We start from the raw sequence: 23674 nt of genomic DNA on the forward strand, positions 1-23674 counted from the left end.
CAAAAGGCAGAATTGAATGGGGTTAAAACCATGAATGCTGGAGTCAAAATGCTGAGTGGCCTTGGACAGTTACTTAACCTCTCTGTGCCTCAACTTCCACATCTATAAAATAGTGATAGCTGACTGTTAAGAGAATTAAATGAGTCAATGTGTAATTAATAAGTTATGTATAAACTGCTTTTAACAGTGCCTGGCATGCAGTAGGTTCTATACAAGTTTAATGAAGGGGTGCAAATTTTAAAAATATCAGTAAGTTTATATATTTTAGCGTTAAGAATAGTTTTTGTATTATTTTCAACATTCATTTAGCATTCTTATCCTTCAAAATTTTTACTTATAATAATTGTAACTAAGCTGAGTTAAACTGATGCTTAATGAAATATATACAGGGTGTCCCCCCAAAATGTATACACACTTTAACAGCTGATAGGTTAATTCTGAAAGTGAAATTTAATAAACATTGCCTTTACAATTAGTGTGTATATACATTTTTGGGGGGACACCCTATATTTAGGGGGGAGTAATATAGGTTTTTAAGAAGATAGGGTTTACAGGTTATAAGATGAAGACTTTTGATGATATCATGGGCTATGCCCATTAATAAACAGCCCTCTTCCTGTGTGGAGACCCCTAAGAGATGCCCACAGTACACTGGGAGGAACCCAGTTAAATGGATGTATATGCTAGTGGTTTTAGAATATGAATTCTTGGATGCATCTCCTTTCAAAAGGTGAAGCCTAATCCCCTCCCCTTGAGTGTGAGATGGACTTAGTGACCTGCTTCTAACAAATAAAATGAAGTGGAAGTGATGGCGTGCAACTTTAAACACTAGGTTAAAACCTTGGATAGTTTGGACCGGAAGCTACTTATTAGCATATCAAAGCTTGCCCAGACATAGTGTTTTAGAATTGGCATAGCATTTCAAAGGCAGTTTTGTAATTTCGGATCTTTTATCTAACATAATTTTCATGATCAACAAAATCCTGAGTTGAGCACCAGGAACTGAAAATGAATAAATACCAGTTATCAAAACTAGAGTTTTATCTGATGTTCTCCTTTTTCAGACACTGTATATAGTCATAAAGTTTTCTAACTTGAGTCATAAGTATTCTTAGCAAAATCAATTCATTCAAATTTGGAATTAGGCTAATTTGTACCTGTCAGTTTCAGAAATTCAAAAATAGGTTTTACTATCCACATTTAAAGATTAAATGTCAAGAGAAAATTTCTTAGTATTTAATAGTACTGGTAAATACCTATTGATTCAAAAGTTGAAAAGTATGTTTCATTAAATGTGTGCACTTGAACTATTAAAAATACTTGGAATTACAACAAAATCTTCACTGTTTTTCCCATTTTGTAATTAAATAGAATTATTATGATATAATTAGTAATATGCCAAAGTAATTTCATAAATATATCAAAATCTCTTTTGGTTTCATTGTCCTCAGAAAACTAAGAAAACTATGCAATTAATGGTCACTTCTCATTTTCATCAGACATCATTCTTTTTGACTCTGCATTCTATTGAATACTATATCTTTTCCTGACCATTTTTGTTTTGCTAAAAAGAAAAAAAAATATTTTTTTTGGAAACAAAGTGAATTAATTAAATAGTTGCTAAAATTTCACCTGAAATTTTAAAAAGCTACAAATCCACCAAAGGAAAAGGCAAACACATTAGCTTTAACACAGCCAGTACATAATAGAAATTAAAGGAGTTATTTGGGAAAGTTAATGTAAACAGAACAATTGAATAAAATATGCTCACTAAAAGTCCTGTCATCAACATTTTTTATTTAGTTTAGTATGTGGCAGAATATAAATACATAACAATATGTCGTTTCTTATTGCGGGTAGTCTTTTGTGTAACTAAAATTTGTAGCTAACATTTTATATAACAAAAGAAACAAAATCTGTAAATTATCAGAAAAGGAACAGGGATATAGGAAAATAATACATTTTAATTAAATTATAGAGGACAGTTACAATGAAAATCCATCAGTTTCCTTTCTAAGTTTGTTTCACAAAATAAAATCAACCTGTATTATGCTGTGACCTGCTAAGAGGGCATAAACACTGTGGCCCTTTCAAAAGACAGTGGTCAAAGACAAAATGTTATCTTGATGTCACAGCTTGTTCTTAGTTTTTAACTGGAGTTGAGCTTCCTTTCATAGTCTTCTTTAAGTGGTGATAGTTTGGCAAGATTTTCATCAGGAAATCCAGCTGTAGTGTCTGGGGCTGAAATGAAAAGATCATTAAGAACTAACAGAAAGCAAAGTGAAGAGTACAGATAGAAATGATGACCACCAGGTCATGGAATTAGAGATGATGATCACTGACTTATTACTGCTTACCCCCTTTTTAAGAAAATTTACAATGAACATATATTAAATTTGATAATTAGAAAAGCCAAAATATTTTATATATAAGAATATGTGTATGACTCAGTTTTCAATGCTGGCCTCTAAAATGTTAAAAAATTCCAGTTACAGAAGACAACATAAGTAAAATACCCAGAGTACACAGCTTTCCACAAGACCTACATAACACACATCTGCAATACTCATCTGAGCTTCACTCTTCATATGCTAGCTTTGCCCAAGCTTCCCTGTTGTAGAACTCCCTAGGGGTACTTGTGAAAATATGATTTTTTTAGGCCCTTGCCCTAGACACTCTGATTCACTGAGTCTGGGAAATCATTTTTCAATGAGGACTTCTACATGATCTTTATGATTACTGAAATTTGAAAAACAGTGTTGCACACCATTGTGTATTAAATATCAGATATTCTTACTCAATTCTAATCTCCCTTCCCCAGCTCCAGCTGCATTTCTCCCTCTTTAATCATTTTTGCTGTTCTGTAGAAAGATAGTGAAAAAATATGAGATTGGTTCTTATTTCCTTTTTAGTCTACAGAAGTAATACTTGCTTCTAATAATAATCCTATATAATAAAGAGCTAATATGCTAATTAGACCGGACGGCAGAATGACCTTCCAGAATGACCAGTGGGCAGGGGCCGTGGGACCACAGGGCTGCAGGGCTGCGAGGCAGCCGGGGCCATAAGGCAGCCAGGGCTGTGAGGGCCGAGCCCCTTGCACAAATTTTGTGCATTGGGCCTTTAGTAGTAATAATAAAAGCCAAACATTACAGAAATAGAATAACCCCAAAACACTGGAATTTAAATTTCTGATAAAATATGGCTAAGAATCAGAGGCAAAGTGATAAATATCTTAAAAAATATTTTCTTTTGGAGGAGTGGAAGGAGGTTGGGTAACTAAAAAAGTATATTGAGTATGCCAGCCAATGAGGCGCCAGATTTAGATCAGAATGCCTTCTGTCAAAAGGAAGTTTCGCCGAAACCGGTTTGGCTCAGTGGATAGAGCGTCGGCCTGCGGACTGAAGGGTCCCGGGTTCAATTCCGGTCAAGGGCATGTGCCTGGGTTGCGGGCAGGAGGAGGTGTGCAGGAGGCAGCTGATCGATGTTTCTCTCTCATCGATGTTTCTAGCTCTCTATCTCTCTCCCTTCCTCTCTGTAAAATCAATAAAATATATTTTAAAAAAAAAAAAAAAAAAGGAAGTTTCAAATGCCCTTTCTTATGCATCTACTACTCTAACAAGAAACTCCAAATACATGCTCTTCGTTATTCTTGATTATTAGGAGGGGATAATTTCTCATAAGCCAGGAAATTATCCAAACACACCTGCATATTCACAAGCTGTATTTATTTTCAACCTCTGTTAGTAAACTAATCGATGGACCCCAGCTGGCTGTCCAGTGTAAATTCAGTAGAGTCACTCCTAACCCTTGAAGATTGATTTTTTTTAGGCGAAATCAATACATTTTAAGATTTCACGATAAATCTTCAGTGAAAATACGTAAGAAAATACATTCGGGAATAACATCTCTGAATTTTCTTTTCCTATAATCAGCTTGTCATTGTCATATTGTGCATATTTTTTATATTAATTAAAGAGTGACTATTTTCACTGCAGATAAATTCTAGTTTTAGGAATGTTTCTATGATGTTTTGTTGTAATCATGTGCTTTTTTAAATAGTGGACTTGCTGTCCCATTAAAACAATTATGTGGTATTTTGGGGAAATTAGCAGCTAGAAAGAACTCTCTAGAAAGAGCCTGTAGTACCTGCGGTCGCTCAGTCTGCACCCGACGAAGGCAATCTACACCATAGATCACTGTATTCTCAGGGATGACTTCAAATGTATTTAGGTTGCAACAAGCCCCAATGATGCAACCACTTGTCAATATTACGTTTCTGCCTACATATGCTGCAGGAAAAACAAAGGAAGAATTACAATTTAAGACATCAACTGACTAGAACACTCTTTTTTTCTATGATGATTTAGGTATAAAAATGCAAACTGGCTTAAGAAAAAAATTAAAGAAAACACTTCATTTCAGAATTTGTGTAACACAGAGGCAGGTAGCAGACTAGTATTCAAAACCAAGTTCTGCTGCTGATTTACTGTGTGACCTTGGTCAGTCACTGTAAATTCTCTGATCAAATTTATCAATAAATGGAAACTTTTTCATTTTCATTTTGTTGTAAGAAATAAATGGGATAGTAAATGTATAGGGCTGAGCACAGGTTTGACACATAGTAAGTATATAATAAATAGAAAATGACAATGACCATGGTAATAATAATTGGCAACCAAATTAAAATAAAACCACTAAGTAGAGTCACAAAAGTCTAATTTCATTATTTAAAAAGAGAAGCATTTTATTTCATGTCAGTGAGAACCAAGGAAGAGAAAGCATTATTCTAAAGAAGTCTCATTGTTCAGGGTCTTTCTGGACCTTCATGGGACAAGTTCTTGGAGCTGCTTCCCAGTCGTGGTGGTGGCTTCACATGAACCCCTGCCTAGCCCCATTTATGATATGTAGCTTAGATTTGTTTCTGATTGGCTAGGGTAGATGGCTAGGGTAGACCTGAAATTACAGAAAGCTATGGCCTGGCTAGAGTGGCTCAGGAGGTCACGGTTCAATTCCCAGTCAGGGCACGTGCCTGGGTTTCAGGCTCGGTCCCCAGTGTGGGGCGTGCAGGAAGCACTCAGTCAATGATTTTCTCTCATCATTGATGTTTCTCTCTTTCCCTCCCTCTCCCTCTCTGAAATCAATAAAAAAAAATTTTAAAAATTTAAAAATAAAGCAAATGGCTAGACAAACTGATTTTTTTAAAATTTCTTTATTGGTTAAAGTATTACAAATGTGTCCTCATCCCCCCATTAACCCCCAACCTCCCCCCCTCCAACTCAAGTTCTCATCCCGCTGTTGTCCATGTCCATTGGTTTGGCTTATATGCATGCATACAAGTCCTTTGGTTGATCTCTTCCCCTTACCCCCACCCTCCCCTACTTTCCCTCTGGGGATTGATAGTCTGATCGCTGTTTCTCTGTCTTTGGATCTGTCCCTGTTCATCAGTCTATGTAGTTCTCTATATATTTTAGAGAATTATATAGAATTTTAAAAATTCTACAATAACATTAACCCACTAAATTATCATTGACATTAGTGCATTATTTAGTAGAAATCTTTCTCCAAACTTTCATTTAAACTTTCCATAAAGTTCAATTCTGATTTAAATATACACAGCTGAATTTTTAATTTAATGTATTAAATGCATTACTAGATTGGATTCCTTAAAGGCGAAGAGTGGAATTAGTCTCACAGCTATTTTAGTCCACTTCCATGCATACCACTTTGCCATAGTTTGTATAGGCAAACCTTGAAAATATTGCAGGTTTTGTTCCAGACTACCACAAGAAAGCAAATATTGCAATAAAATGTCACACAAAATTTCTGCCTTTCTAGTGCATATAAAAGTTATGTTTATACTATAATGTAGTCTACTAAGTGTGCAACAGCATTATGTCTAAAGAAAAAATGTGCACACCCTTAATTAAAAAATACTCTATTGCTAACCATCATCTGAGCCTTCAGCAGGCTGTAATCTTTTTGTTGGTGGAGGGTCTTGCCTGGATGTTAATGAAAACCCATTATCTAGAAAGCGCAATAAAGCGAGGTCTGCCTGTACTTAGGTTGCATTCCAGATACCACAAAGAGAAAGGAGGTAATCACTTTTCACAATAAAACTGCCAACATAGCCTACCTTTTGATTCAATAACATTATTATCTCCCATTTTCATGGCTTGGGAATCTGTAAGCCAGAGTTAAGTAAATATTAAATATGTTACCCCCACCGCCACCCCCCAATTCACTATAACCTTATCCTGTACTGGGACGGAGGACAGGCGTGGGAAGGGCCATGCAAACTCAGCCTGGCCAAAATTCCTTGCTCAGGGGTGACTGAAAGTAACGTTTTAATCTTTCAATATAAATATCTTTAAGTATAAATAAATGACTTATATGTTTTTTAAAGAAATGAGCACCTCATGCCCCAATTCTAAGAGTAACATACTTCCATAATTGTTTTAAAAAAGTTAAATACCTATAACACAATAACTTAATGATAACACTGTTGATAGTTTGCTGTATCTTTATATAATCATGCATATTTCCCTTTATATAACTGGGCATCAAACTACAAAATCAAGCTGGATAAACTTTTGCAGTTCACTTTATTTGGTCCCTTTAAATTTATGAGCATTATTATATACCATTAAAATGGTTAAAAACATAATTTTAAGTGACTGCTTAATGGTCACAATAGTCCATTTTATGTTTTATGTAAATATTTTGCTATTGTTAAACATTTAGCTTTTTTCCCTCCCAAGTATTTTCCATTATAAAATAGTATTTTGCTGACAACATAAAAAATCTTTACCATCTTTTTGAATACAAAAAAATCAAGCGAAAGAAATGCTGACACTGGGGGGGAAACAAAGAATGAAATATTTTCATCCCCATCTACCATTTCCTTGCCTCAGACAATGTACTGTCACCCTAAAACTATAGAGGAGTCAAATGGACACAACTGTGGTTCTTAAATCAGGACAGAAGCCAGTTTTACTGTTTCCGTGTCTACCGTCACTTAGTCATTGCTACCTGTCAACAAGTTACAGGAACAGATGGTGCCTTCAAAAGGCTGAGCTAAAGGTGTGTTTGTGTGTGTACACCTGTGTAAAGCACATCTGAAAATGGCATTCTTCCTTTACTCTCCTGGGTCATTCAGTAGAAAAGGAGGAATCATTTTTCTCATACACTGCAACTGTATCTTCTCAAAGAACTGGATAGTGAAGCCCGAAAAATGTAATTAATATACACATAATAAATATATTTGATAGATAAACTATGACAATTTCTACAAAGTCTTAGGAATTAAAAAGCAGCCGGGAATGGTTTATCCTAAATTATTGTAAAGGATACAACAGCCAACTTCAAACACGTTATTGGTGCCAATGATCATAGGCTTGGGTTCCACATCCTCAGTGTCAGGGGTGATATTATCAGGGTGACTATAAAAAGAAGAGACAAATTATCAAGTCAGTCATGGAACGTGTACTTCTCCAGTTTTAGAATTTGGGTTCATTCTCTCAATTTTACCTAATCAAGCTTAAAACAAGTAACTTCTTAATCCAAGTGAGTTATTTATTCCTTATACTTAATTTGGAGTTAAAAAAGAAGTACTGAAATGGACAGAAGCCACAGGTGTATATACAGGAGGACAGCCTTCCTTTTATTTTTTAAACTCAAAGCTCAGAGGGCCTTCTCCAGGACAAGGTAAGAAAGATACCGGCTATGACTTCTAGCTTGTTGAATTGGAATCAAAACCATGCCTAAGTTGAACATTTTCCATTCTTAATACTCGTTCATAAACAGATATTCACATAAAATAATTACTTTATGCTGTCAGGTAGTTAGGTGAAATACTGGAACATAACATGTTTGTGGTCTAAGCCCTGGTCACCCGGGTGGCTCAATTGGTTAGAGGTTTCGGGTTTGGTCTTGGGTCAGGGTGCACACACACATGCACAATTTATGCTCTAAGAGGAGGAAGTCATTTTAAAATGGTGATTTATCCCTGACAGCTGAGTTACTGCAGAATATAGCTATTGTTAACTGACTCATGATAAAGGTGCCAAAATATATTTTAAAAAGAAATTGCTTAATATAGTAAGAAACTCCCAAACCCTAAGTAAGCTTTAAGACGCCCCCGCCCCTTCGCCCCAATCTCTTTATCAGTTAAATATTTTCCCAAGGTCTTTGTTAAAAATTCCACACATTATTGCTATATATTAGGTATAAGCTTGAATTTCCTGCCAAGATTTTTCTAGAAAGCTTTATAAATGCCTATGAAATTTTCATAGGTATTACAGTCTAACTCACTAAGATCATGTGCATGTTCTAATATTTTATTATTTTTTTAATCTTTAAAATTGCCTCTAGGACCCCAACTTTTTCAAATATAAATAAAACCCCTACAAAGAATATGACGATAACATTTCAGCTAGAACCAAGAAATCCAACCAAAGGACTCTCTTCAGGGTGGTCAGCATAGCACTTGGACCCTGGAGGTACTCAGGAAATGTTCGCTTAAGGAATAGAGGAGGTAGTGATATGGAAGGGGAAGATTATCAGATTGAGAGTCTAGTAGCTCCAACCCACCAAGGAGCTACCTCACTTCGGACCAGTCTCTTCTCTCTGGTCTTTACTTTCCTCATTTACTAATCCCTTGTGTTGAAAATGATCCTTAATGCTTCTCTAGTTCTAAAACAATGGGCTTTCCAGAAGTCAGTCATAAAAGGTTCCTATAGTTAGCGGAAGTTAATAAAAACACTCTCTGTGGTACTCGTTCCGAGTATGTGTAAGGGTCTTACTCACGCATTTATGATCAGCGCCTGTTCTTCTATTAGGTTACCTTCGCCGATCACTATGGGTCCGGCCTCCGCAATGATTCGTGCTTTAGGGTGGATCACTGTCCTAGGTCCTGTTAAAAGTATGGTGGGAAGAAACGATCAGTGGAGCCTATGCCTCAAGCAGCATAGGAGGGAAGGGAGGAGGCCGCTGGGAGGAACATTCTCTAAAGTATGTGCCAGGCACCACACAAGGCACTTTGCAAATGTTATCTCCTCAGCTGTTATCATTAGTAGTTAGTGCCAAATCTCAAACCAAGGTGAGTGGAGACAGCCCAGGCGTTGGAGCCAGACAGCCCTGGCTCGCCTCTCTATTTTGAAGCCCCTGTTATCTCAGTGGCGAAAGGGAGGTGGTGAAAATACCAGTCTTGCAGTTTGTTGTAAGGATTCAATGAGATAATGCTTGTACTCTGACACATAGTTGGCAATAAAAGTTAATTCTCTTCCTCCTTTCCTTCATAAAGGTGAACCACCTGACACTTTATAATACTAGTGTACTACAGGGTCAGTCTTGCTATTAAATGATGAAGAGGGAATACGGGTGGGATGGGAGTCAGAAAATATGGAAACTAACCTTAGCTTTGTTACTTTGCCACTATCCCCATTACAAGTTTACCCATGGGGAGGAAGCAGAGCTCCTGTTGTCTGCTCTAGGACATGGTTTTTAACCAGTAAAAGGCTGGAGGGACACAGTGCAAGGAGCCAGATGTGATTACTGGAGACCTGTACTCTGACACCCAGAGACCTGAGGCGGTGACTCCCATCTCAAACGGCAGGAAAGGGCTCTCACACATCCACTTCCCCACCAGCTGGTGGCCGCAGGCACCGCCCAAGCAAGGGCTCTGGAATGCCAACACACGCCCTCTCCCGGCCCTCATCTACCCACAGTCCCCACATGCTGACGATAATGAAGCCACTGATGAGCAAACAACCTCATTTTAGCCTCTCCCTCCAACACCCGCTCTACCCATCCCCAATTCCAAAGCTATTTTTATTGGTAAACCAGCAGACAGGAAGTAACGGGTTCTGAGAGTAAAAGAGAGAGCAGAGAATTGACAGAAAGTGGGGAGGGAGACATTGGCCATGAAATTCAATTGTATAAATTGCTAATTTATTCAATAATCACTATCTGCTTGTGACAGGCAAGATTCAGTGCTGTATGTTATGGGGAAACAAAAGGACATTTTATTTTTGCCCTTTGAGCTTGTCATCTTGAAAACTGGGAGCACTTCACACACTCACTCACAAGTGTCCTAGAATGATGAAGGTGCCCAAAGCCTGGGAAGGAACCTCAGCGCAGCTTACTGTTTCCCGGACAAGGAGGAGCTGGAGGCTGATAAAGGGGTTGGGGGAGCTACAACAGGATGCACAGTCGGGCACAGGTCTGGTAAGACACAACATGAGAGTGGCTTTGCTATTTCTGTCACCCCGTTATGGGAGGAAAATGTGGCCTGTCTCCCCCGTTGCTAGTGGGAGTGGGGTTCTTGGGGTTCCACTGGAATAATCATATCCGGAGGCCCCCACAGGAGGATGAGATACCATAGAAAGCTTTATTTCCATGGAATTACACCTGTGGGTTTCCAAAGTTCCTTTTCCCAGTCCTGGGAGATGTGCCGCTAAGGATTTAGTAGAACTAAAACCACAGCCAGCTCTGGCCAGTATGATTCAGAGGTTAGAGCAGCCGTGGGCAAACTACGGCCCGCTAGCCGGAATGAATAAAACTAAAAAAAAAAAAAAAAGACCGTACCCTTTTATGTAATGATGTTTACTTTGAATTTATATTAGTTCACACAAACACTCCATCCATGCTTTTGTTCCGGCCCTCCAGTCCAGTTTAAGAACCCATTGTGGCCCTCGAGTCAAAAAGTTTGCCCACCCCTGGCTTAGAGTGTCAGCCTGGGCACCAAAGGGTCATGGGGTCAATTCCTGGTCAAGGGCATGTACTTGGGCTGCAGGTTCAATCCCTAGCCCTGGTTGGGGTGCGTGTGGGAGGCAACCAATTGATGTGTCTCTCTCACATCAATGCTTCTCTCTCTCTCTCTCTCTCTCTCTCTCTCTCTCCCTCCCTCCTCCCCCCTTCCGCCCTCCCTTCCTCCCTTTCACTATCCCTAAAAATTAATGGAAAAACTATCCTTGGGTAAGGGTTAAAAAATAATAATAAACCACAGCCAGTGTCCAGAGTTTTCTTTCCATGGTGGAGCTGGGTCCAGTTCAACATCAGGCTAGTTATAGTCCATTAGTCCATTGTGTGTGGGGTCCACATGGCTGTGGGTCATGTGGGCGAAGGCAGGAAAGCAGGAGCAAAAGAGCCCCACCAGCACAGAGTAACACGAGTCCCAAGAGAGCCAAGAGCAGTAGAGAGTGAACTCCTTTTTCAGGAAATGAAGTATCCCAACTCTTCGCACACTTGCTGTGGCCACGCCCATTCTGGTCAATGACCTCTGATCCCAGGTGTGACTGACACAGCACCTTCCTTGTCACCCCAACTTTACTGGGCAAGTGTCTATCTCTCCTTTGCCCAGTCCCAGTGGTTTGCAGGGAATGTTCCTATAATGTCTGGCCTTCCCTTTGCTTCGTTCCAGTTGTTAATAACTCGCTAATTACAACGGTATCAACCCCTGGCTCCCCAAATCTTCAGCTGCTAAAGTAAATTTCCGTATTCAGGATAGAAGATGGCGTCTCTTAGATCCCTGGGAAGCTTCTCAACTTGACCATGATTGTGAACATGTGAGCCTTTTGTTGTTAAAAAATACACACAATCTGGTTATGAGTTTGATCCTCAGTGGGGGCATGTATGGGAGGTATTTGATTGATGTTTCTCTCACTTTCTCTCTCTCTAAAATCAACAACAAAAAAACATATTCTTGAGTGAGGATTAAAAGAAAATACACCCAATTTATTAAAGGAATACATGCTCATTACAAAAAAATTCAAACAAAGCAAAGAGTGCAAAGATCCTCTCATGCTAATCCCATTCCTTAAAAGTAACTATTCTTAAAAGTCTGAGGTATATTCCAGACTTAAGTACTATTGTATATAAACCATATCTCGTTAGACAGGTAAAAAGTAAATTCAGCTGGAAGGAGGAAAAATATGGATTACTAGCACATACTTAAAAACAACAACAAGGAATAGTACTTATTCTATAATTTGCTTTTTTCACTTAATAAGTCATGGTCATTTCCCATATAAGTACACCCAAGTAAATATTATTTTTAATGGCTGAATAGTATTTCACATCATATTAATATGCCATAATTTGTTTAACCAATTCCTCATAATGGACATGTAGATGTTATCACTCTGGGCGAAGAAGTGCTAAACGATGTTGAAACAAACACAGGGTCTCTTTGAAATGAGATATTCCAGCTGTCTGAACCAATTTAAACATGTAGTTTGCACAATCCTAGATTTACATTTTACTTCAAAATGCTCTCTGGTAAAGGTAATATGGTAAACACAACCTATTTTGAATTTCCTTTGTAATTAAAGCCCCAGCCAGCACCCCACCCCTTGTCTAGGAAGTCTGGACTCTAGCCTCTATCACTTAAAGGCTATGAGCTTCATCTCTCAAAAGCCTGTTTTCCCATCTACAAAAAGATGAGATCTACAACCACATCATGGGGTTGAAGTGTGAATTACTGGAAATGCTGTTTGAAAGGGAGATCATGGGGTCTGGTCAATCGTTCTTAAAAAACTGAGGTTCCATCCCTATCTGACACTGAGAGCTAGCAAATCGCTTCATCATAGTCAGCAAAATAACTCCTGGTCAGGGACACAGAAGCAAAGGGTCTGTTCTACTCCCTTACCCTGGTCATCAGGGCAATACCTCCTTTTAACCAGGAGAGAAATTTCTGCCCCTTATTTTAAGATAGTAAAAAAGTTATACAGGTATCTTTACACCAGTATTAAAAACCGCAGACAGGACGAAGAGATCATCAGGACTGTGATAAAAAGCAGATCCTTTGCCGCTCTGAGATAAGCAGCCGGAAGCACTGGATAATCATTCAGCTGGCCCTCAAGTGGTAGCTTCTGACAACAAGCAGGCTTGCAAGAAGATTCCCAAGAATGGACTAACAAGACAAAGGTACCACTGGGACCTGTGTTTCTTTGGAATTTGCTTTTTCCCCTTTCAAAGATTATATAAAACATGCTAATTACACAAAAAACAAGACCGAGAAACACAAATTTTTTAAAATTAAACTAATCCCATCTCATGTCTTCTTCTTACACGGTATTTGAAAATAATGCCTGAACTATTTTAGCCAGGTGTTTTCTTATTATGATGTTTAATCATTCTGACTAAGTTAGTAAATAACTGGAAAGCTGGTTTTAAATCTGAGAGCCTTGCCCTGGGAGTTGAGCTTTATCAAAAACTTGGGTGAGATCTGTGCTCAAGACACTACCTCCACCCGGCGGCAGCACTGACGAACTACAAGTCCTGGTGCTTCAGGACTGAAATAACATAAAAGGTCAAACTACCAACTTGGTGTTGTGAAGTAACAGCAAATGTCGTGGGCCACAATAAACTGAACAGTTCCCCTAAGCCTCTGGTAGGTCTTTTGTGGGCAGAGATTAGGAAAGTTAGAATACATGAACTTCCGTAAAAGTGACTGCTAAAATATCAGATTGGTGAACTTCTTTAATTTTTTACTGGCTGTATGCACTTATCGTATTTGGGAAGAAAACTTAAATGGTCTCTCCTGTTTTGAAAGAAAGTCCAAATTTGCCCATGTACAACATAATTTGCATGGAGCACAGGCCCTGTCTCTCCCCTACCCCCCACCCCCAAAATAGGCATGCACTAGTGAACACTTCAGGTGTCAGTCACCACCCCTTGTGTTACCAGTTCTGCAACGTCTGTGCTCAGAACTGTGGAGCCAGTCTGTGTCTGCCCTGTGTGGCATGCCCAGAGAGCAGAGCTCTTGCATGGACTGTGGAAGGCCAGTTGGAGAGATGGACTGCAAACGCAAGCATGAATTTACTGTTGTCCAGTACATAAGACTGTTTCCTTCTCACCAGTCAAACCCTGGGCTCGTGGGCGTTTCTATTCCAGCTGATAAACTGATAGCAAATATGGTATCAATTACTGTAGTACATTCGGACCAGTGACGACATGTTGGAGTGGGGAACTTCTTAAAGGAACGCTCTGACTCAGGTGAGTGATGCGTCCAATGCAACTTTGTCCCCGTGTGGTTTTGTGCTGGAGGCTGGCACCCCGACAGCGACAGCGTGCTGAACTGTGGACACAGTTCGCTTCATGCTTTTCTGAATACAAGAAGCACTTTTACCTGGAATGGGTCTGAATTCAAACCAAGTTTAAGGGTCTTGAGGTTAAAATGCTTTAAAAATAAAAATCTGTCACCATGGAAAGTTTTGGGTTTTTTTAAAACTGTTGTGAACCTTCTTGGGCTCTTTTTGGCAGAGTAGTTTGTCTATTTTCTTACCACATGTGGTGAAACCCTATTTGGCTTATCTCCTTGTTTGGATAAACGTGTCTAGAGTTGGAGCTGCCCTACTGGCCGATGAAATATTTTTCTAAATGGTTGGCTGGGCTTGATGCAGCATAGCCAGAAAGACATTCCTTGCATCAAATTTCCATTCTCCTCATATGGTTAAGGACATTTTTCCTCTCTATCCTTGCCACAGAAAGCAATCTTTGAGTTCGTTTTCATATGTCAATAAATAGCTGAAAAAGCCACAAGCTTTCTTTTGAAAATTAAAATGATTCCTTTGACCTGTAAGCTGAAGTACCTGTAAGCACTGCTTTGTAGTCCATGAATTTCTCAAGTCAAAGCCACTGTTCTGCCTTATGGAAAAAGATTTCCACAATAAAAGGGAAGCTTTTGATCTAAATTAAAAACTATAATGAAGAGAAAGACAGAATAAAGTGGGACAAAGTGCTTCCATCACAGAGCTTTCCCACTGTGCCAAGTTCTGCCTTCACATGATTATGTCCCAACCAAGCCTGGTCCTGACCCAGGAGATGGCCTTTCACCCTATCATGGGACTACAGGACTGTGCCTAGTGGTACTTTTCTGAAATATTTTCATCATTCAAAATAAAATCTACAGGAAATAATGCATGGCCCATAAATCAAGGCAGCCTAATTAAAAACAGGCTTGGTGTTATGAAACCTTATTTACCCAAATTACAATTAACAAGAGAGCTGTTATTTTTCCCAAGGTCTGTTCCTAGCAGCCTCTAATGAAGCAGCTCCAGAACAATCTGGAGTCATGGGGTTTCTGGTTAAGGAAAACACTTCAAAGCTTTGGACTAGTTTCTTTGTTTAACCAAATACCTGATTTTCTAGGGAAATAGAAGATTGGGTCCTACTACACTGAAACATAGCAAAGGAAAACAACTTTTTCCCCAAAAAACATTTCAGAATGATATAATATAGTAAGAGTATAACCAACAAGGGGATAAAAAGTTATACACTGAGTGGACAGATTATTATGACCACCCCATCAGTACTTTGTTGGGCCACCTCTTGCCTTCAATACTGCGGCGATTCTTCTTGGCATTGACTCCACGAGATGTTGAAAGGTGACGCAAGGAATCTGACACCATGCCTGATGAATAGCACTGTCCAGTTCTGTGAGATTTGATGGTTGTAGAGAGCTGCCTGATGGCTCTTTTTACTTCATCCCACAAATGCTCAATTGGATTGAGATCTGGTGATTGTGGGGGCCACCTAAGCAAGGTAAAGTCTCCCTCATGTTCTTGAAACCACTCCTGCACAATATGAGCACCGTGGCATGGCACATTGTCTTGTTGGAAGAAGCCATCTCCATTGGGATACACCATCAACATGATAGTATGAACCTGATCAGCAATGATACTTAGGTATGTTGTGCTATTCAGACATTTATAATGATCTGGCCCTCTAGCAACTTCAGCACGAAATTATAGCTAATTTGCCTACTAACATCAGGTGATCATAATAATCTGGCCACTCAGTGTATATAACATCCTGAAAAATCTATTAGTTAAACTACACTTAAGTTTATTGCCACTTTACCCAGAAAGCAGCTGTATTAAGTGCTCAAATCTCCATACCCACAACACAACAGAAAAAAGACAAACTAATTCTTCTGGAAAATTCTTCTAACAAAACAAAAACAATAAAAGCCTTAAAGTGAAAAATAAAACATGGCAGGGAAAGCGAGTTTTAATTAGATAACTTATCTCTACTCTGTGCTTTGCTTTAACTCGATAATTATAGCAGAAGCCAGGTGCACGGATTCATGCACCAGTGGGGTTCCTTGGCTTGGCCTGTAAGAATCGGCAGAAACCGGCTCTCCAACATCCCCCGAGGGGTCCCGGCTTGTGAGAGGACAGTTCTCGGGTGATGCACCCTGGAATCAGGCTCCCTCCTCTCTGGTTCCAGGTGTGTCACCCAAGAACTGCAGCTGCCAAGTCACCGCAGCTCGGCAGCTCCTGCATTGAGTGTCTGCCCCCTGGTGGCTAGTGTGCATCATAGCTAACAGTTGGAGCATCTGTCCCCTGGTGGTCATTGTGCATCATAACTACCGGTTGGACAGTCGAACGGTCGGATGGTCGCTTAGGCTTTTATATATATATAGATTGCCCAGGAGCTTTCTAATCTGATGTGTTATATCAGAAAGATGAATTAATAGTAGCTAAAGGATGCCCTGGCCAGCTACCTCAGTTAGAGCATCGTCCTGATACGTCAAGGTTGTGGGTGTGATCTCCTGGTCAGGGCATATACAAGAAGCAACCAATGGCCCTGACCAGGAGGCTTGGTTGGTTGGAGCATCCTATACACCAAAAGGTTGAGGTTTGAATCCAGGTCAGGGCACATACCTAGGCTGTGGGTTTGAACCTGGATCGGGCACATATGGGAGGCAACCAATCGATGTTTCTCTCTTCCTTTCTCTCTCTCTAAAAATCAATTAAAAAAACATATCCTTGAGTGAGGATTAAAAAAAAATTTTTTTAAAGGCAACCAATGAATGCATAAATAAATAGAACAACAAATCAATGCTTCTCTCTCTTTCTCTTTTCCTCTCCCCTTTTTTTCTCTCTCTAAAATCAATTTTAAAAATTATTTAAAAAATAGTAGCCAAAGGATGAAGATATTTTATTTTATTTATTTATTTATTTGGTTTTTTTTTAGGATGAAGATATTTTATACCAAATATAACAATGATAGAAATGACTATCTAAATATCAATTATGGAAAATTTCCATATTTATATGTACAATTAAAGGTAAGAAACACGTATAATGAAAATGAGACCAGAATTGTGGAAGATAGGACAATGGGTAACTATATCACTTCTGAATCTTTTCCTTAATTTTTAAAGTAGATATATTTCTATAAAGTATTTGAGCAAACTTTCTTGTTTTAAAAAAGTGGGTCAAAAATAAACACAACAGATATTAACTTAGATCCATTTTTTTAAAAATTATTACTTCTTATGTTATAATCCATCACTGAAAATCTGTGTTGAATTGTCATTTTATATTTTAACCATCAGAGCTGTACCCTATCAGCTAGTGGTCAAATATTGTATGGAAAGATTTAATCACTGTATTGACTTATATAATTTCAACCTTTTGGGGGAAGTAGGAGGATAATAGGGATAAAGAAAGGGGAGGAGCACAAAGTAGCAAAAGAGAGAGGGAGAAACAGAAGAGGGAGTGCTGACTCCTGAGACCCTCATGCCCCAATCCTTCGCAGTGGTCCAGTGTTGACCTTTCCTTTTCATGGGATAAAGCCTCTACTGCTATTCTAGAGAAGCTTCTGCAAAAAATAGGAGTTATTTCAAACATGAAATACACACACAAATATATATAGGCATACTTGTCTGTGCATGTATGCCTGTAGAGATATCTATAGACAATAGTAGATACTGTATACTTATTCTTTAAAAATTTTTTGTGTACTTATTCTTTAAAATGGACAAGTAGAATGAAAGGAAAAGTTTATACAAATAACTACATTATTTTAGTGTTATTGTCCTCCTAATTACAGAATATCTTGTGAGTTAATATTAGATGTTATTCCTCAAATCATGATGAAACCATAAAAATACCAGAATAGAAATAAAGCAGAAGAGTGTTTTCATAAACATATGGCCTCATAATTTTTCCTCATACAGAGTTTGCAGGTGGTTGAAGAGTTAACAAAGCACTGAAAATAAACAGGGTCACCTTCTAAACTTTGAAATTCGGTCAATTTAAGATAAATCCAACCTGGCAAATTCCTAATGATGTTCCTTAAAACTGGTACAATCTTTACTAGTTTTATACGACATGATGCCTAAATTGGTTGAAAGATTAATCTTACTAAAACTTATGGTTTTTTCCTATTAAAGAAATATACTGTTACTATAAGGGAAAAAGGCACATTTTCTTTCTAAAAATGTACTTAATTCACGTTACCTCTACTCTGGGGACCATATCCAGTAAAAACATGTAAAAGAACCTTGGGGAACTTAGTCATGTGCGTATAAGTTGTCACAGGTTGAACTGTTCATTTGTTTTAATTTTGGAATTGACCTCTAGCAAGGCTACACTGATAAGATTTATCAGTTTGATATGTTAGCTAACTTTCACTGAGTGCTCACTATGTGTTAGGCTCCAGGTAATTCACTTGCCCAAATATTCTCTTATTTAATCCTTCAAAAGCCTAGGAGGTAGGAACTCCTATTCTGCATGTGACAGTAACTGCTAGTTGCCACTGGATATCCATTCTTCCCTTTTCCTTGTAACAGAATCCTGTTTTATTAAGGGAAGCAAAAGGATGAGTTAAGACTATATTCCCCAGCCTTCCCTGCAGCTACATGTGTCCATAGGACTAAGTCCAAGGCATTAGACCACAAAGAAGGGTGACCTTTCAGAATGACATTTTAAAGGGAGCTGACTCAGCTGAGAGGTACACTCTTTTGTCTCCACTCCTCCCCTTTCTTAACGTCACACTTGATACTTTAAGTCATCACATCCTGGCCTGCAAGGCTGGGACTCCTGGACAATCAACTGACCGGCCCTGAATTGCCTACCTACCTCTCGATGTTTTTGTTTTAATCCTCACCGAGGGTATGTTTTTATTAATTTTTAGAGAGAGAGAAACATTGATGTGAGAGACATCGACTGGTTGCCTCCCATAAGCACCCCGAGAAACCTAGGTATATGCCCTAACCGGGAGTTGAACCCGCAACGTTTTTGGTATATGAGACAACACTTCAACTAACTGAGCCACCCGGTGAAGGCAAACCTTTGCATGTTTAAGCCACCCCTACACGCAGCTGAACCCCTTCTGAGACACACATGTGGAAAATGAAGGCTACTGAGGTTAAGTAATAAGTCCAAGTTAACCCAACAAGTCAAGTGCAAGGATGCTCACCCAAGTCTGTCACACTTCATGGTTCACACGTTAATAATCACCCAGTAGAATGTAAGCTCCAAAACCGGCAGTAAATTTTTCTGCTATATTCATTGCTGTATCCCTATGCTAGCACACAATAGATGTAAACTGAATAACTTAAATTGCTTCATTAGTTTATCAGATAGAAGTTTAAATAGAGACTCCATCACATTACATTCTTTTAGAAACATAAAACACTTAAGGGAGAAAAGACATTGTTTTGTCAAAAGTAGGACATCAGCGAAACAAGACAAACTACCAAATTACTGTAAAATACTGAAATTAAATCACATCACTTCTTGAGAAACAACACTAGGAAACTATTTTCTTACCTATAGTTACATCGCCCCTGATTTCACTTTCTACACACACAACTGCTCCAGGAGCAATCTTCACACTGAAGGAAGAAAAAAGGTAACATTTAGCATGGATAAGGTTTACAAATATTGTTATAGAAGCCATCCTGACACTGTGATGAAAAAAGGCTAAGAAAAAAATTGATAGATAAATGCAAAGTACATTGTAAGAGGGTAAGGTTTAATATATTATCAACTTTTCAGCTGGCATACTATACATTAGGCTAAAATCATATATGAGCCCTTATTAATTACAATGCTTGAGAGAAAAAGAGACTTTGGATCCTTTTCTTTCAACACCAGCACCAAAAATCTGAAAACATAGATATCTATTAGTAGGGGGCTGGTTAATAAATTATAGTATACTATGGACTAATATATAATCATTAAAAAGAATAATTCTTTATGTAAAGATTTAAAATTATCTCCAGACTAAATGAAGTAAAAAAATGCAAAGCCAGCCCTGGTTGGTTGCTCAGTGGTTAGAGCATCAGCCAGCAGACCAAATGGTCTTGGGTTCGATTCCCAGTCAAAAGCACATACCTTGGTTGCAGGCTCCCCAGCCCCGGTAGGGGTGCATGCGGGAGGCAACCAATCAATGTGTCTCTCTCTCCCTCCCTCCCTCCCTCCCACCCTCTTCTTTCTCTGAAAATCAGTGGAAAAAATATCCTTGAGGATTAAAAAAATAATAATAAAATAAAATAAAAGTTAAAAAGAAAAGCAAAGCCAGAAAATGGACAGTTTATATGCTATGCCACTATTTTTGTAAAAAAAGGGGAAAAAGAATGTATATTCAAATTATTTAACCAGCAAGGTAATATTAATATAAAAATCAGTGTAATGCATAAATGTTCCTATTTATTTTCTAAATGCATATAAAACTGCTTATCAAATGATATAACTTATAGTTCAAACTGTTTAAAACAAATATTGATATTCTGCCCTGATCTTTTGTTTGACACAGCTGAATCTAGCTAAATGCTGCCCTAGCCGAGTCTTGTGCTGATATAAACTGCACCAAATGACTTTTCCATTAAATTGACAGTCATTAAGTAGCTTGTTCACATTATGCAAGGAATTTTTCTTAGTGGCAGTGCTATTATTCATGGTATTAAATCTACTCTCAGCTTCTGTGAAATAATACCATTTTAGATACTAGTATTTTGACTTTAGAATTCTATTTGGATTTTTCAAAATTTTGATTTCTAGTTGTTCATTGCTAGTACGTTATAAAAATACAATAATTTTGTATATTGACCTTGTACCCTGTGACCTTGCTAAACCCACACAATTCAAGTCGCTTTTCTGGTAGGTTCTCTGGAATTTTCCATGTAAAAACTTTTGTGTTTGGTGCATAGGGACAGTTTTAGTTCTTTTTCCAATTTGTATGCATATTATTTCTTTTTCTTGCAATTTGTATGCATATTATTTCTTACTGCTCTGGCTAGGACTTCCAGTACAATATTAAGAAGGAGTTAGGAGACCAGACAGCCTTGCCTTGTTCTAGCTTCATAAGACCAACAAAAGCTATTAAATTATCTTCTAAGCCATGAATTTTGCATTTTAAAAAATTATTAAAACCTGTATGTGAAACCATTGAAGCTTTCTTGACCAAAATGTTACTGCCTTGATTTATAAATTTTCAAAAAGTTCTTTTCTCATTTCAGCAAATATTTTACCACCAGCAAGGACCAGAAATCTAGATTGCAATGAATCACTCATTTCAATATTATTTTATAAGTTCTATAAATATTAATGTATAAGCATGCAGGGTGCAAACTCTTTAACATGTCTCTCCATTATTCATATTACAGAGTCCCCCCAAATATTGCAATATAAGTGCAAAGTAACACCAAAAATATTTTAAATCACATCAACTTCCCTACTGATGATAAAGAAAGACATACACAAAAGTTTCTTCTACAAATTTCAGTGAACAAAACTTTCTGCCAGCCCTGGCCGGTTTGGCTCAGTGGATAGAGCCTCGGCCTGCGGACTGGGGGGTCCTAGGTTCAATTCCAGCCAAGGGCACATGCCTGAGTTGGAGGCTCGATCCCCAGTAGGGGGAGTGCAGGAGGCAGCTGATGGATGATTCTCTCTCTTCATTGATGTTTCTATCTTTCTATCCCTCTCCCTTCCTCTCTGAAATCAATAAAAATATATATTTTTTTAAAAAACTTTCTACCACAAAATATTTTTAAAGCTCTAAGCAAAAAAGTCTATATATCAAACAAAAAAAACCCGAATAATCCCTGGGTCTAACTTCAAAAAGTGTTGGTGAGATAAGGCACAGCTACATGTATTTCCATCATTTGGACATACACTGACTTTGTACAAGGCTCAAGTTAATGAAATTTGAAAAACGATCTATCTGGGTTACTATGTGCCACTTGACTCTGCTGAAATCACAGAAAATATAGAAACTTTCCACTGAGTAAGAAAGAAAAACTTCAGTAACCTAACTCAGAAAATAATCTCCCATTTTGCAGATGAGGAAACTGAAACCCAGAGAGGAGACATTTCTGGAAGCAAAGTTCACTGGGGGGGCATCATTATCCTGGCACCAATCACCACTTTCCTGTTGAAAGTTTTCTGGAAAGAACCTGTCGTGTTGGGTATTTTTCCTTTGAGAGGCGTGATCCTTGAATGTATCACCATTTGTAAATGGTAATTCTCTAATGCCTTTCATTTAGAGTGGGTTTGTGTGCTAAACTATGTATTTGATTAGGCCATGGTCAAATAAATTAGGCTTTATAAATGCCTCTTGTTTTAGAGCTTACTTCCCATTCCAACTTTCCATTCCCTCAGCCTCCCTCTATCATTTCTTATGACAAGAGCATTATCTAACACTGGATTTGTCCTGGACAAGTCAAGACAGGAGCAATTCACAAGTCCCCCTCTGTCTTCAGTTTCATGCCTAAGCGCCCCAGGTGAAGTTTGTGTCACAATCAGCATACTTCTCTGTGCGGCAGGAAGTAATTAAATTCACCCTCAAATCCACTAAAACAGGGTCCAAACGTCTCCGGGTGGACACACTGCCCCTGCGTGGCGGGGCAGGGGAGCAGCAGGCAGCTGGGGGGAGGCTGAGCCACGATCTATTAAAATCAGTCAAGAAGAAACACCTGCATCTCCGCCGTACACTGCTGTATAGTAACAGTCGTAGATCTGTTCCTCTGTAGCTCATGAAAAAAGTTAGTTACCTGCGTAAGTAGAAGAACAAGCTACATTTTAAGTCTGTCGGCTTTCTTTTCCAAGAAGAGTCAGCAGAGGCTGCTTTTGGACACAGTTTAACCCGAGCATTGGTCGCACCCAAGCTGCTCCCTTCCTGCACCGGCAGCTCCTAGCAACGCGACTGCTGGAGACGCCACAATGCCCGCCCCCCGCGTTTACAAAGGAGCTGATCCACGCGGGGCGGCACGGCTCAGCTCTCGGCCGGGCGCGGGCCCTTTCGGACGAGTGACCGTGGACGGGTTTACACCAACACACCGCCCACGACAGGCAGGCGGGGCCGGGGTGCGGCCAGCGCCAACGTGGGCGTCGGCGAACACACACCCGAGAAGGCAGCCCCGAGCCGTCGGTGATCGGCGGCCCCAAGCGCAGCGGAAGGGAAGAGGCGACCCCGCCTACGCTCACGGCCCCCGCCGGCCTCACCCACGCCCCACGCCCCACGCCCCAGGCCCCGACCCCTTCGCGCAGGCGCGTGGAGGAGGGACGGCGAGGTGGGCCGGGGATGGAAGAACCGACCCTTCCCGACCCCCTTCCGCATCTCTTCCCAGGCCTCCGGATCCCTATTCGGTCGCCTCCTCCGTCCGCGGAAGCGAGGCCTGGGCTTTAGGAACCAGCCAGGCCGAGTGCCGGGGATAAGACTCCATCTCAGTCCCCGCCACTGGCGATCAGAACAGGTGCCATCTCTGCAGAGAGCGGAGAGCAGGCTCTTCTCAAACAGCAGACCCACCTCTTTTGAGTTTTCTCCGCCATGGTTGGGCCCCCTCTCCAATTGGAACCCAGATCGACACAAGCGCCTGAGAAAAGCGATGATCTCGACAAGCGATTGGATAGCCTGGCAGGATTGGAAAGTGGCG

General features: G+C 39.4%; 1 protein-coding gene across 1 annotated transcript; it reads right to left on the bottom strand.

The window, feature by feature from the left end:
• Positions 1 to 1777: 1777 nt before the first annotated feature.
• Positions 1778 to 23674, bottom strand: DCTN6 (dynactin subunit 6). Its single transcript, XM_059685500.1, has 7 exons — positions 23548 to 23674; positions 19569 to 19633; positions 8809 to 8914; positions 7354 to 7442; positions 6137 to 6184; positions 4150 to 4292; positions 1778 to 2241 (listed from the first exon to the last, which is right to left on the bottom strand). Exons 1-7 carry the CDS (start codon positions 23568 to 23570, stop codon positions 2143 to 2145), a joined length of 573 nt encoding a protein of 190 aa, XP_059541483.1. The 5' UTR covers positions 23571 to 23674; the 3' UTR covers positions 1778 to 2142.

Source organism: Myotis daubentonii, chromosome 2, assembly GCF_963259705.1.
Source record: "Myotis daubentonii chromosome 2, mMyoDau2.1, whole genome shotgun sequence".
Classification (NCBI taxonomy): domain Eukaryota; kingdom Metazoa; phylum Chordata; class Mammalia; order Chiroptera; family Vespertilionidae; genus Myotis; species Myotis daubentonii.

Excerpts from the sequence above, each read along its gene's own strand:
- DCTN6 (XM_059685500.1), bottom strand. The coding sequence starts at position 23,570 with ATGGCGGAGAAAACTCAAAAGAG. Across the intron at positions 8,915-19,568 it reads CAGGGGCGATGTAACTATAG|GACCTAGGACAGTGATCCAC; the intron begins GTAAGAAAATAG and ends TACTTTTAACAG. Across the intron at positions 7,443-8,808 it reads CAGGCGCTGATCATAAATGC|TCACCCTGATAATATCACCC; the intron begins GTGAGTAAGACC and ends TTCTTTTTATAG.